This window comes from Sebastes umbrosus, chromosome 3 (assembly GCF_015220745.1).
Source record: "Sebastes umbrosus isolate fSebUmb1 chromosome 3, fSebUmb1.pri, whole genome shotgun sequence".
NCBI classification, from domain to species: Eukaryota; Metazoa; Chordata; class Actinopteri; order Perciformes; family Sebastidae; genus Sebastes; species Sebastes umbrosus.
In genome coordinates this window covers 5507501-5523328 of record NC_051271.1, presented here as the reverse complement: position 1 = coordinate 5523328, position 15828 = coordinate 5507501, and the positions used below count along the sequence as shown (strand labels likewise).

At 37.6% G+C, this 15828-nt stretch overlaps 1 protein-coding gene and 1 long non-coding RNA gene across 2 annotated transcripts in view; both read left to right on the top strand.

Moving 5' to 3' along the window:
- Nucleotides 1–5719, top strand: part of LOC119485526 — a 35170-nt gene extending 29451 nt beyond the window's left edge. The window contains exons 14-16 of the mRNA XM_037765171.1: nucleotides 3832–3921; nucleotides 4217–4306; nucleotides 5187–5719. Of these exons, the coding sequence (XP_037621099.1) occupies nucleotides 3832–3921; nucleotides 4217–4306; nucleotides 5187–5246 (240 nt within the window). The 3' untranslated portion in view covers nucleotides 5247–5719. The remainder of the gene's footprint in view (nucleotides 1–3831; nucleotides 3922–4216; nucleotides 4307–5186) is intronic.
- A 634-nt stretch (nucleotides 5720–6353) lies between these two features.
- Nucleotides 6354–7970, top strand: LOC119485527. The gene is made up of 3 exons (XR_005206293.1): nucleotides 6354–6556; nucleotides 6650–6799; nucleotides 7839–7970. It is a non-coding gene; the product is annotated as an uncharacterized LOC119485527 (long non-coding RNA).
- The last annotated feature ends 7858 nt before the right edge of the window (nucleotides 7971–15828 follow it).

The window sequence follows — 15828 nt, the reverse complement described above, 5'->3', positions numbered from 1 at the left end:
GTTGTTTTGTATGCGCTAACATAGTCTCACACATTGTACACGTGTGCTCTGTGTGCGAGTGTGTTGAAAGAAAAGGGAGGAGCTGCTAACTTTGAAAGGGTAAGAAGAAGAGGAAGTGGAGGGAAACTGTAAAGACTGTAGTTGGACTGACCTGATGATTCCCACACTTGCTCTTTAGTTCTTTGATCATCATTTTCACCATGATAAAAGTCCGTGCTTACATTTGTATACTTTCTGGTGAGTTCATGTTTTTCTGTATTCTCTGTATTTTCACTGTAGCTTGTGTATAAATGCTGAAGCTGTAAGATGATTTGCTTTTTGTTTGATTTGCTAAATGAGTCATTTAGACATTTCCTGTTTGAAAGACGGTGAAGTTTTGCTATCAAAAATAATAAAATGCATCAATATTCAAAGAAATGTGTGTATTTGAATTAATTTATACATTGACACTATGACAATAACAAAAACTATTTCCTTTATTTCCACTTGTAGCTCTGAGTGTTGTGGAGATGAAGATTCTCAACATATATGGCCGTGTTGGGGAAAATGAGACATTCATATGCTCAGACTGGGACGCCTGGACTGGTGGAAAATCTAATGTTAAGTACTTTTGTGACAGTCCATGCTCAGAAGACAAACATATCATCATCAAAGCAGCATTTGGAAAGACTACACATAACAACAGAATAGAGTTAACTAACAGAGGAGAAGATTTATCTGTGACCTTCACTAATCTCCAAAAGTCAGACTCTAAGACATATTATTGTGGAGTGGAGAGACCTGGTCTTCCTGATTCATATATAAAGGTGAATCTTCAAGTTAGAGATGGTAAGTTTATGCTCTTAAATTAAAAAATTACCTCTATTTTGACAAAAAGTAATAACTGTTCAAATTGTTGATGAATTAATACTGCGTCTGTTATTTTCAGCTGTGTCTCCCAGACCCAAGACAACTCCGAAAACAGTCGTTGTTGTTTCCCCTCTCTCATTTGCAGTTACAAGCAGCTCCAGTATGTCTTCACACAGCTCCGATACTATTACTAATACGTCTACGTCATACACGACCCTCAATACAACGACACCTTCTGCATCAGCAACTGAAGGAGCCGGTATGAAGTGCATCTAAATTTGATACATACCTTACATAATACATTGATACATTTTAACTGAAATTGAAATGCAGAGTATAAATAATATCCCCACTGCTACTGCAGTATAATCATCAAGCTGCTGAAACATTAAATTAAAAATATGCAGTTAAGTGATGAATGAAAAATATCTTAGCATTTGAATTTAATATTGTTGTATTAGTATTCACTATACCTAGACTTTTACCTGTAAGAGGATGTGAAGAGCGAGCTGCAGCTAAAAGTGTGATGAATCTGTTAATCTTTCTCCTTTTCTCTCTTTTGCCAGGATATGTGCCCTATTTGATTGCAGGTTTGATTTTTATAATAATCGTAGTGATGGTCGGACTGATTCTTACCAGGAAGATGATGAAGAAACAACAGAGTAAGACACATAAAACCGACTGTGTACAGTGGTGGTTCATGGTATAGATTTTAAATATTTGCCCCCTGCCCCCCAAAGCACTGTTCTAAATCTAAATAAGTAATGATATACAGGATGTGCAATAATTGGACTTTTAAGGTCAGTTCTTCTATAAGTGTTTGAAGAAACCAGGGATAGAGATTAGAATAGCGGAAAACATGGTTTTGTTGTAATTTATGGTCAAACATTTCACTTTATATTTCACTCCAGTTGGTGATAACACTGCCCATTCCAATACGTGCAATAAAATCTTTTTGAAGGGAGCTGAGTGAGAGTTTACCTAGGACACCAAAACACCCAGGACCGCCACTGTACTGTATATCCTCTGTTACATCATCCAATGACTTATGGTGGCCAGTCAGATAAACAAATGTATGTTTTTCAGCTGTTGTTAGCACCCTACAAGAAGACACAAGAGAGGTGAGTTTTCAATCTTAAACCATCTGTAGAGCAAAGACATGCTAAAATACTGCATAGACTCACCTGCCGCTTTATTAGGTACACCTGTTCAACATCTCTTTAACGCTAATATCTAATCAGCCAATCATGTGGCAGCAACTCAATGCATTTAGGCATGTAGACATGGTCAAGACAGCCTGCTGAAGTTCATACTAAGCATCAGAATGAAGAAGAAAGGTGATTTAAGTGACTTTGAACATGGCATGTTTGTTGGTGCCTTACAAGCTGGTTTGAGTATTTCAGAAACTGCTGATCTACTTGAATTTTCACACACAACCATCTCTAGGGTTTACAGAAAATGGTCTGATTAAGAGAAAATATTCAGCAAGCGGCAGTTCTCTGGGTGTAAATGGGGTAAAATGACCAAACTGGTTCGAGCTGATAAAAAGGCAACAGTTACTCAAACTTTAAAATTTTGTGAGAAGTTTTGACAGTGTGCCTGGTGCTTGGTGTGCATCCCACATCCTGAGCTTCCTGTCAGGATAGAGCTACTCTATAGGGCTTTTATTTTGAAAACTAGGTCCATCCCTAGTTTCCTGTTAATATACAGTGAGAGTTGGAGGCTTTTAATTTTTCAAAAACAAGCCAGATCCTGAACTTCCTGTTAAGACAGTTACTCTATGGGCTTTTATTTAGAAAAAAAACAACTTCATCCTGAGCTTCCTGTTTAGATAAATTTACTCTATGGGCTTTTATTTTGAAGAGGTAGGGGGCTGGGGCTGGGGAAATAGACAGAATCAGACTTACTGAAGTCCATAGGGAGGTTATTCCATAGGAATGGAGATGATAGGAAAAGGCCCTTTGTCCTGCTGACTTATTGTTCACTCTGGGGACAGTCAGGGGCCCTAATATGCTCACATATAGAGAGTTATTTTATTGTATTTGTGGCACTTATCATCGAAAATACTTTCACAGCTCTAAAACTGAAAGTTATATCGAGAAACCTGTTTTATGAACGGCATTAGGCTTCACTGAAGACACTGATATATAATGTTTACATACATGAAAATGCATATATTTGAGAGGAGACGTCTCTGAATTTCAGATTCATAGTTCACACAGTGCATGTGTGTGTTTTTGACCATCTCTCAAAATGTAAAACCTTAACCTGCAGCAGTTAGATTTTTTAAATGTCTTCACTTTCTGTTTTGTTAATTTGATTTTCCTTCAATTTAAATGTTGTGTAAATCATGTTTAGCTACTAAATGTGATGTGCAATGTGGTGATTTGGTGAAATCTCTGACCCTTTGTACCCAGATAAAACATTTACTACTGATCTTACTAGAATGAAGAAAAAAAAAAACTATAGTCACTATCTGTATCTTAAGATAAGATAAATATAAGATAAGGCAATGAGACTTAATTGATTCACATATCTTCATATAAATATGGATTCAGACTACACTATTAAAATTACTAAACATATTCTGTAATACTAAATTAAGTTTTAAAAGACTTCACAGCCTTAACAGAGGTATATGGGCTTTTTAGTCATGTAGTATCTGTATTCATGATAGCTTGAGTCCTGCAGAGGACAAAATAACCTGTTCCTGTTGACACTTGAGCTTGTGGTTTCATTTGCTGTATAAGGTATCATTTCCACATATACTTGTGGTCTTACCAGTACTTCTCTTTTCCACTTTGACTTGTAGCTACTCATCTTATGCCATTTGAGGTGACTTTCTAAATGTGTGCCTTTTGTAGACGTTGCACCAATGCAGACTTTCAGTTTCAATTACATTCTAATAAAATACATTTTCTTTTACTCTGTTTAATGTGGGACCAGTCTAATGACATAAATCAAACATGTGCGTTCCCACAGAGTGCAGGTCCTGATGAAGTCTACCAATCACTCCACCCATTGACGATGGATAATGACCAAGTCTACAGCACGCTCACACCCACCAAAAGGGTATGACACTCCACAGACATGTCTCAGCTCTGGATGATCACTGCAGCAGGAACTATTGAATCACTATCATATGGAAGAAAGTTGAAAGAATAAAAAAAAAAAAACACTCTCTCCTGCAGCTACTTACCTTATTGCCATTTTAGGTCAATTTGCAAATGTGTGCCTTTTGTAGACATGTTGAACCGATGCATTGTCTTTCAGTTTCAATTACATTTTGTTAAAATGCACTTTATTTTACTCTGTTTAATTTGGGACTATTTTCATAACATAAATCAAACATGTTGTGTTCCCACAGAGTGCAGGTCCTGATGAAGTCTACCCATCACTCCACCCATTGGCGATGGATAATGACCAAGTCTACAGCAATCTCACACCCACCCAAAGGGTATGACATTCCACACAGCCATGTCACAGCTCTGAATGATCACTGCACTACAGTATGTTGCACGCATGCATTGTCTGTCAGTTAAATATATTTTTGATTAATTTGATAGTCTGATAACATACGGCCAATGTTATGTCAGTGCAAGTCCTGATGGAGTGTATCAAACACTCCACCCTCCAAACCGATCTCACGAGAAGGCGTATAAATAGCATAATATTTCCATGTTTCATGATTACGCATTTTAGGCTTTTTCACGTGTGATTTACACGCCACATTGTTAGCGTGAAACGGTTATGATTAGGCAACAAAACCAATTAGATAGCTTTAAGGAAAACATCATAGTTGGGCTTAAAATAAGTACGTAAACAAAGTAAAATAAATACGGAAAAAACATCAAAAACATCACTAATGTTACTTCAAAATAACGTAACTCTTGGGACACAAACACTGGTCTCCTGATTGAAAGTCCTCTGTTTGTTGGACCCATCCACCTCCTTTCCCACCCACCATTATAAGATTATCTTACTGTTTATTCTACATCACTAGCTCTGAGTGTAGCATATTCACATGGATGTGTTTGCATTGCAGTCAGTACAGACTACATGGCATACACATGACATGCCAAAAGTAACAAAGGTGTTGTTATTGCACGCAAAATTACTCATAAATGTCCGTGTCATTCATACACCATTTGGTGGGACCAGGCTGACCCATCCACACAGCTATGTCACAATTTTGATTTATTTATTAATTTGGCGGAGTAGTCTAAACTGACCTACATTATTATTGATCTGATGAATATCACTGAATGTGTGTCCACACATTTCCACATGATATTCGCTTTCTATTCCCAACTTTAAACTTTTCTCTATTTTCGCAGAATGCTGCTCTGGAGTCGATGTCAGTGGATACAAGCAGTGGCCCAAAGATTTTGAAGTAAATGGGCCAACAATAACAAGTATACATGCATGTTTTGTCATTGCATTGCAAGTTATGTAGACAAAATCTGTTAAAACGGTCACATTATGGGCTCATCTCACACTCGGGGACAATGAATTGGTCCCTACGAGGTAATTTATTACATTTTAGGATTAAGAACTGATATTCTGAATTAAATTAGGCTTGGGGGTGTGTAATGTTTTTCACAAAGTGGTTAGATTAATTTGAAATCCATTGCTTACTTGTATGAAAGTGATTCTTTTTACATAATAACAAAGTGATAATGCTAAAAGACTGCAGCTAAAATACTTTGTCTCATGCTTTTATATTTGCTTTGAATTTGCACAATATAGCACATTTAGATTTGTACCACTGTGGATTTTAGTGTCAAATTCACACCCATCCACCTTCTTTAAGTTTAAGTATTGCACTTTGCTTTCTGTTTAAATTCTGAATAAAGAATGTTTTCCTGTTTTATGTGTATGGTTTGTTGTTTTGTATGCACGAAAGTAGTCTCACATATTATGCTCAGTGTGAGTGTAGGTGAGAGAGTGTGCTCAAGGAAAGGGAGGGGCTTCTATCTTTGAAAGCCTGACAGGAAAAGGAAGTGGAGGGGAAATGTAAAGACTGTGGTTGGACTGACCTGATGCCCACACTTGCTCTTTTGTTCTTTGATCGTCATTTTCACCATGATAAAAATCTATGCTTACATTTGCTTACTTTCTGGTGAGTTCATGTTTTTCTGTATTCTCTGTGTTTGCACTGTAGCTTGTGTATAAATGCTGTAGCTGTTAGATGATATGCTTTTTGTTTGTTTTGCTAAATGAGTCATTTAGTCGTTTCCTGTTTGAAAGAAAGTGAAGTTTTTCCATCAAATAATAAAATACATCAATATTCAAAGAAATGTGCATAATTGAATTAATTTATACATTGACACTATGACAATAGCAAACATGATTTACTTTATTTCCACTTGTAGCTCTGAGTGTTGTGGAGATGGGGCCCCTCAACATAAATGGCCGTGTTGGGGAAAGTGTGACATTCAGCTGCTCAGACTGGGACGTCTGGACTGGGGAAAGATTTAATGTTAAGTACTTTGTGACAGTCCATGCACAGATGACAAGCACGTCATCATCAAAGCAGCATCTGGAAAGACTACAAATAACAACAGAATAGAGCTAACTAACAGAGCAAAAGGTTTATCTGTGACCTTCACTAATCTCCAAAAGTCAGACTCTAAGACATATTATTGTGGAGTGGAGAGAACTGGCTTTGATTTATATGTAAAGGTGATTCTTACAGTTACTGATGGTAAGTTTATGCTCTTCAATTAAAACAAATACCACTCTTTTGTCAAAAAGTACAAATTGATAGATTAATATATACACTGTCTGTTATTTTCAGCTGTGTCTTCCAGTCCCAAGACAACTCCAAGAACAGTCATCAGCAGCTCCACTATGTCTTCAAGCAGCTCAGATATTATTACGGAGATGTCTACGTCATACACGACCCTCAATACAACAACACCTTCTGCATCAGCAACTCAAAGAGCCGGTATGAAGTATATCTGCATTTGATACATACGTTTCACTTTTAACTGAAATTGAAATGCAGATTATAAATAATATCTCCACTGCTACTGCAGTATGATCATCAAGCTGTTGAGACATTAAATGAAAAATATGCAGTTAAGTAATGAATGACAAATGTATTTAACCAAAGTCAAAATAAATCTTCAACAGGGTTACACATTCTAACTAAATTATATTAGTTATACTTAACTGACATTTAAAACAAGGCAAGGCAGACTGTAATCAAATCACTTTTTGATGTTATATGTAAAGAAAAATGCCTCAAATATTTTGATATAAAGATCAAATGACCCCGTGTTTAAAAACACACTCACTGCCAAAAGCATTTCTTTATTAACATGTGCTTGCCCTTTAATCTTGATAACTTAAAGTCCCATTTCATGCTCATTATCAGTTTCATACTTGTATTTTGTGTTTTGACTAGAACATGTTTACATGCTGTAATGTTAAAAAAATATATATTTTCCTCATACGGTCTACCTGAATATGCTTGTATTTATCCTCTGTCTGAAACGCTCTGTTTTAGCTAATTGCAACGGAATTGCGTTGCTAGGCAACAGTTTGGATCCATGTTTACTTCCTGTCAGCAGATGTCATTTACATACACTGCAACCAGAAATAAACAGGGAAACGTTACGAATGTTTACGTTTAAAACTGTGTAATGGTCTAAATATTGCAGATTTGTGACATCACAAATGGACAGAAATCCTGATGGCTTGTTTCAAACAAACAATTTCTGAAAACGAGCTGTGCGTATTTCTCCGTATATTCAACGTTTCAATACTTTCACAGTATTTATATAGCACTTAAACCTGCTTTAAACTATAACAGACATGACAATCTCCCTTTTTACAATATGGGACCTTTAACATTTGAATTTAATGTCATTGTTTTAGTGTTCACTTACCTAGACTTTTAGCTATGAGAGGATGTGAAGAGCGAGCTGCAGCTAAAAATGTGATGAATCTGTTAATCTTTCTCCTTTTCTCTCTTTTGCCAGGATATGTGCCCTATTTGATTGCAGGTTTGATTTTTATAATAAAAGTAGTGATGGTCGGACTGATTCTTACCAGGAAGATGATGAAGAAACAACAGAGTAAGACACACAAACCAACTGTGTACAGTGGCGGTTCATGATCTCATCTCATCTTATCTTCAGCCGCTTATCCGGGTCGGGTCGCGGGGGCAACAGCTCCAGCAGGGGACCCCAAACTTCCCTTTCCCGGGCCACATGAACCAGCTCTGACTGGGGGATCCCGAGGCGTTCCCAGGTCAGTTTGGAGATATAATCTCTCCACCTAGTCCTGGGTCTTCCCCGTGTCCTCCTCCCAGCTGGTCGTGCCTGGAACACCTCCCTATAGGGAGGCGCCCAGTGGGCATCCTTACTAGATGCCCAAACCACCTCAGCTGGCTCCTTTCATCGCAAAGGAGTAGCGGCTCTACTCCGAGTCCCTCACGGATGACTGAGCTTCTCACCCTATCTCTAAGGGAGACACCAGCCACCCTCTTGAGAAAACCCATTTCGGCCGCTTGTACCCGTGATCTAGTTCTTTCAGTCATAAGAAGAATTGGTCCCTACAAAGTAATTGACTACATTTTAGGATTACAAACTGATATGTTGACTTTAATTAGGCTTGGGGGTGTGTGATGTTTTTCACAAAGTGGTTAGATTAATTTTAAATCCATTACTTACTTGTATGAAAGTGAATCTTTTTACTTTAATAACACAGTGATAATGCTAAAGAGTGCAGCCAGAATACGTTGTCTCATGCTTTTATATTTGCTTTGAGTTTAAGTATTGCACTTTGCTTTGCTTTCTGTTCAAATTCTGAATAAAGAATATTTTCCTGTTTTATGTGTATGGTTTGCTGTTTTGTATGCGCCAACATAATCTCACACATTGTACACGTGTGCTCTGTGTGCGAGTGTGTTGAAAGAAAAGGGAGGAGCTTCTAACTTTGAAAGGGTAAGAAGAAGAGGAAGTGGAGGGAAACTGTAAAGACTGTAGTTGGACTGACCTGATGATTCCCACACTTGCTCTTTAGTTCTTTGATCATCATTTTCACCATGATAAAAGTCTGTGCTTACATTTGTATACTTTCTGGTGAGTTCATGTTTTTCTGTATTCTCTGTATTTGCACTGTAGCTTGTGTATAAATGCTGAAGCTGTAAGATGATTTGCTTTTTGTTTGATTTGCTAAATGAGTCATTTAGACATTTCCTGTTTGAAAGACGGTGAAGTTTTGCTATCAAAAATAATAAAATGCATCAATATTCAAAGAAATGTGTGTATTTGAATTAATTTATACATTGACACTATGACAATAACAAAAACTATTTCCTTTATTTCCACTTGTAGCTCTGAGTGTTGTGGAGATGAAGATTCTCAACATATATGGCCATGTTGGGGAAAATGAGACATTCATATGCTCAGACTGGGACGCCTGGATTGGTGTAAAATCTAATGTTAAGTACTTTTGTGACAGTCCATGCACAGATAAAAAACATATCATCATCAAAGCAGCATTTGGAAAGACTACAAATAACAACAGAATAGAGTTAACTAACAGAGGAGAAGATTTATCTGTGACCTTCACTAATCTCCAAAAGTCAGACTCTAAGACATATTATTGTGGAGTGGAGAGACCTGGTCTTCCTGATTCATATATAAAGGTGAATCTTCAAGTTAGAGATGGTAAGTTTATGCTCTTAAATTAAAAAATTACCTCTATTTTGACAAAAAGTAATAACTGTTCAAATTGTTGATGAATTAATACTGTGTCTGTTATTTTCAGCTGTGTCTCCCATACCCAAGACAACTCCGAAAACAGTCCTTGTTGTTTCCCCTCTCTCATTTGCAGTTACAAGCAGCTCCAGTATGTCTTCACACAGCTCCGATATTATTACTGAGACGTCTATGTCATACACGACCCTCAATACAACAACACCTTCTGCATCAGCAACTGAAGGAGCTGGTAATAAGTGCACCTGAACTTCCATATATATTACTTATTTAAATATATATACTGTATATTCAGTGTCAATTGAAGATGCAGTTTGTTATATTAATTGTATTAACACCTTAATTTGGATACTTGAAATGATTCAGTCCCAATTTGATCTTTTAACATTTTTTTCCTTTTTCGTACATTCAGGTTTTTCCGAAAGTATTTTTTATATTAAAGTATTTATAAAGTATTTATAGTAGGAGGATATGAGGCTGTGCTTAGTACGAACCATGTTTTTTTTTTTTCATCTGTCTTCCTCTTTCTCTGTCTTTGTCCAGGAAGTGTACCATATTTAGTTATAGGTGTCGTCGTCGTAATAACCATACTGATGGTCTTGCTGAAGATTATGAGCAAGATGATGAAGACCAAACGGAGTAAGACCCACAAACCAACACACACACATGTTGCATATACACTATGTGGCTACATCAGTAAAGCCTCCACCAGACATTCACATATGTTGTCCTATATGTTTACAGAAGTTGTGTCAAGTGCTGATACGCCACAAGAAGACGCACGAGGGGTGAGTTTTCTTTCATTTTGGAAACCATGTGAAGGGTGAATGGTTTCTGTTGCATATCCCGCAGAAACAGCTTGCTTGAAGTACTTACAAATACATTCCCTCTGCTTGTGTGAGGCTTAGTCCTTTTCTCTTACAGCTCTGGTATTCTTTTCTCATTTCTTACTTTAATGCCGTTCAGGACACCTTTACGATGCTGAGCTAAACACAAAGAACACCTAGAATATCAGCTCTTTGGAAACCTTTGTAAATAGGATTCTTGGTACACACCAACAACAATACTGTTTCCTTACAGTAGCATGAAGACAGAAGCTACTAGTGGACAAAATCTTTTCAGCTGGGTGTTCATCATGCGTCTTTAACCCTCCTATTATCTTTGGGGTCAATTTAACCCCATTCAATGTTTAACGTCTCTAAATAAATGATTGACATCATTTTTTTGCTTCATATTTAATGACTTTTCCTAATTCAATGGGGACAACTGGGTAAACATAAAATTAAAATTATGATATGTTTTCAATGTCCTGTACACATGCTGTATGCATCGGTGTTCTTTGGGGTCAATTTAACCCCAGGCGGTTTTAGCTGTATAAAACATATAAGGAAATATCAACATTTTACACACATTTGTTTTGGATGATATTGAGGTCACTATAACATGCAACTTTATAATCTTCAAAAAGCTTTAGGGCCCTAACCTAACATAACCATAAGTGTAGTAGTGCGAGAACCACAGATAGTTCACACGTCTCGCCGAGACGTGTGAACTATCTGTGGGGGAGGGGAAACATCATTCTCACAAGAACTTTGATATTTCCCACGTTTTGGGGGGCGGCAAAATATGGTTCCGGTGAAGATATTGATTTTATTTAAAGGGCTATTTAGGTAGTCAACAAACAAACATAAAGTACCCGACATATAAACTTGGGTAACAATTTTAATTATAATCATTTTCTTGAGGTTTAAATTGCTGGGGTCAAATTGACCCCAAGGATAAAAGATGTTAGTAAATTTGAAGGTAACAGGAGGGTTAAGGCTAATTTAGGAGGACTCCCCCAACCCCAGCAGCCATTAGCCATCCCTTTTAGCAGGTCAGAGTCATCAGACTTGAGGCTACGGTAGGCTATCTCAAACTAAATTAGAGGAGATTTTGCAAAAGAATATTTTGTCAAATTATCTCAGGGAATTATTACAAAAGAAAGATGCTGTGGAATAATTATCTGAAGGCTTGCATCATCAATCTGACACAAAGCTTAACATAAAATCCCCTTGTCGCACACCAACAGCAGTCTTGGAAATTATAATGTGGGATTTTCATGCCATGCATGAACAGCACGCATGACGGAAAGGAGGACCAGTTTGAAAGCCCAAGTTTGCCACTGGTCTGCCATTTTAAGCCAACTTTGTGGTGACAAACTTGGAAATTGCTAACTGTACACTACAATATTTAATTGCCATGGCGATGACGCACAGCTGCATCCATCTATTGATCTCGGCGAGACTGTCCATATTGATAACCCACGCAATCTTTCTGACATTCAGAACTGGATGTCACTAAATTATCCACAGCTAAATTCAGACGCTGCAGGTCAGAGTAAAACTTCTCTCCAATATCTCTTCAGAAACATTTTCAATGAGAAGATGGCATCAAGGGTGTGTAATTAGAGTGGCCGTACTTTTACTTGAAACTTTGTAAAGCTCAGGAATTACTCTAAAGGAGATCAGACTTGCATCGTCAATAACAAGTTGCCTTTAAGTTGTTGTGTGTGTGATTTGTTTTAACAACATAACATTTTAGTTTTTTTTATTGTGTTCTAATCTGCTTTACAATTTGATTGACTGTTTAGCACTTTTATGTGCATGCCCCCTTGTTTCAGTTTTGTTTAAAGGGGACTTGTTATGCATTTTTCCCTTTCCTTTAGTGTGTTATATAGATGTTTGTGCATGTAAAATGTCTGCATAGTTACAAAGCCCAAAGTCCAGGTCAAAGGGAGTTACTCTCCCCCAACAGAAACACTGCTCCTGAACTGCCTGAAACACCTTGCTTGAAATTCTGCCTTTTCTTCTGTAACGTGGTGATGTCACCAAGTAACAACATAACTGTTAGTTTGGCACGCCCTCAAACAAAGCTAGTTAGAGCGGAGCTGCAGCACAGTCCGAAGAGTTTGGTTCGGTTGACCAATCACAACAGTGGGCCAGCTGACCAATCAGAGCAGACTGGGCTTTTCGTGAGGGGGTAGAGGGGTCAAACAGAGCATTTCAGACAGAGGGGTTAAAAGAGGTGCTGCAGCACAGCTGGTATTAGGAAAGTGAAGCGTTTTTTTTACATCAAAGCTTGTAAACATGTTCTAGTAGAAACCCAAAATACAAGTATGAACCTGAATATAAGCATAATAGGTCCTCTTTAACTTAAGTTTAACAGATTTTTTTTCTCTCTCTTTTCTATTTCAAGGATGTTGAATATGAGGAAATCAGACCCGAAGACCAGGCTGACCCAGACTGCCTCTATGCTAATTATTCCCACCACCAAGACACCGAATTAGCAGCTGAGAGTGGTAATAGCTATTCGAATGATGTTTCTTTAAAATCAGCTTCCAGGTTTGAAGCTAATTCGAGGGGGGCGTGTGCAGAGAGCAGAGTGATTTACTCTGTTGCTCAACTACCCGAAGAGCAAATTAAACCCACTATGCAATCCGAACCAAATCAATCTGAAAGCTACGAAAATGACCTTCTCTATTCGATGGCTGAGCTACCACAGGCAACCTGATGGAGACTATACTGTGGTCAAAATGCATAAAAAGGAACTTTCTTCAACATTTTGATTATGATTTTTGTTATGGAAATGTAGAGATAGGACAAGACATGAAGGAAAAAAAAATAACAAATTAACATCTGTATCCATGGTCCAGCCTCTCCTTTAATATGTATCCAGGCACATTCTCACTAGGTCTGATTATAGTTGTCTGCTTTGTGACTCCATTACTTTATGAAATTGGCATCATGTATCCAGACAAAAGAGTTCACACAGACTCATTCTCACTGAAATGTTGCCCATAAAGCTCAGTGAACAAACTGAAATCTGTCTGTGACACCGTGGTGATGTAGTCTGCAGAACAACGCTTGAAGTAAATACAAGAGATGTTTTGACACTGTATAGTCGACCTTGAAATATTGTTTTCTGAATATAGTACTTTACATTTCTAGCTAGTTATACACAGCAACACATTTTTTTTTTTTTCTGTCTACTTCCTTGTTTTAATGTGTCTTAGGCTGCTCTCGCTTGTACACAAACAGCCAAAGCACCAAAAGGAATGCTTGACAATGCTTGTATGAGGCTCAACAAGAAACTGATGTAGTCATCCGGTAATAGCTGTGGTGTATCTGCCTTTGCTACCGTCATGTATGAAGTAGATCAGCAATGAAGCTTCTACTGTATTGGAACACTCAGAGGAAGACTTCCTTCCCCCAAAGCCACATTATACAGCCCACAACTGTTCTACTTTCACAACGCACACTGGACCCCTGAATACAAATCTATTACTATTCAAATGTAAGGCGCTGTCAGCCCACTTGTTTCTCTTTTTAATATCAATAATCCTCCGATGTATTCTAATGTAAATGTAAACTTATCTGTGTTTAAACTTTGACTTCTACATGAGTTAGTCAACTGGTATCTTTTCATTTAGTTCAGTCACTGAAGCGGAACTGACACTTAACATGACTTATTTGTGAACCCTTTGTTAACTTGCAGGATATTGCATAGATGTATTACTCACGGTACACATGTGAAACTAAAAGTAATTCTTTGCTTTGTTTTTGTGAAACACTTTGTTTTGCATCTCTGTATGAAATGTGTTATTATTAAAAAATATATTCAGAGAATTGTGAAGTTTGCGTCTTATATTGATGGAAATTTGGGTTTGAGTTGTACATTTAATAAATCAGAGAGTTGATCTGAGTTTTGTATCCCGTCTGGCACCAACAACCATGCCACGTTCAAAGTCACTTAAATCCCCTTTCTTCCCCATTCTGATGCTCGGTTTGAACTTCAGCAAGTCGTCTTCACCACGTCTAGATGCCTAAATGCATTGAGTTACTGCCATGTGATTGGCTGATTAGCTATTTGTGCTAACAAGCAATTGAACAGGTGTGCCTTATAAAGTGGCTGGTGAGTGTATACTGACATGTCTGATTCTGAATTTGAAATTGTTAAAAGTCAGTCAGATAAACATCTACCACAGAGATGGGAGTGCTGTCGATGTGTACATACAGTGAATTCAACTTCAACTAATCCAGCCAACAAATATTAGCTTTTTTTCCTACTGTAGTGTGAACTTATGGACAAACTTAATCTAACTCAGTGTGAAGTTGCACATGGACTTTTTTGGAAGGCTCAGGAGATGTAGACTACATTCGCACTCATTAACCAGAGAGAAGGCTAGGAACCCGTCCTGTGAGGAGTAGAAGGCTCCTGCTCTGCTACCGTGACAATTTGGGATGTTGAAGCCTCACTGCCAGTCACCCTCAGAAATGTTTTTATCTTACCCTTCATCAACATTTAAAATTGGGACAAACACTGCAGATTTTTTTTTTTTGCTTTTAGTACTATAGCCTTCATTAGATTTTTGTGGCAAGTGAAGCTCCCAAACATTTCTTTATTCATTGCCATATGGTGGTAGTTTTAAAAATAGCACCTTGCTGCAATCTCCCACCCATATACAACCACCTGGCTGTGACCTGATAACAACTGTACTGACGTAATAATAGAATACATTTTCATGACAAACGAGCAAACTCCATCCACAGATGAAGGCCAGGGGGTTTGACCTTGAGCTAAAAATTGTTTTTATCAAACTACTTGGTTAATATTAGGATTGCGGTCATGGTAGTGGTAGACATCACCTTCATGCTCAAAAGAAATTAATATTGACTGTTGGCAGGAGACGGCACAATCTTATTAAAAACTAAAAAACTAAATGTATCAAAGACATGCTTTGTATGGCAAACCACCATGCCTGATGTCTTCTGTAATGCTTTGTGCTGTCGTTATTGGCACCATGACAACCCTGAACATACACTCAAGCATTTGAACAAATAACAGATGCTGTCATTTCTTGTTGAGGAAGTCTCAAAATAGGTGAGTCAGGTTTGAGTTTCACTACGCACACAACAGAAGAAAAAATAAAGTCACAGCAAGAATCAAAGACATAAGTGCATTTCTATTTACCTGTCTTAATGCACATTTTCAAATTGCACATAAAAAAGTTTGAAATTACGTCATCACGTGGCGCCCTCTTCTTCCGCAGTGGTTTAATGGGACCCTGCTGCAGAATCAGCACCACTGTTTATCTCTTTTACTGGAAATTCAGTGGAAAATGAAATGGAAACTTGTATGGTGTGGGAAAGTTACACTGTGTGACTGAAAATAGTTAGACAGCAGAAGTTTGACATGTAATAATGGA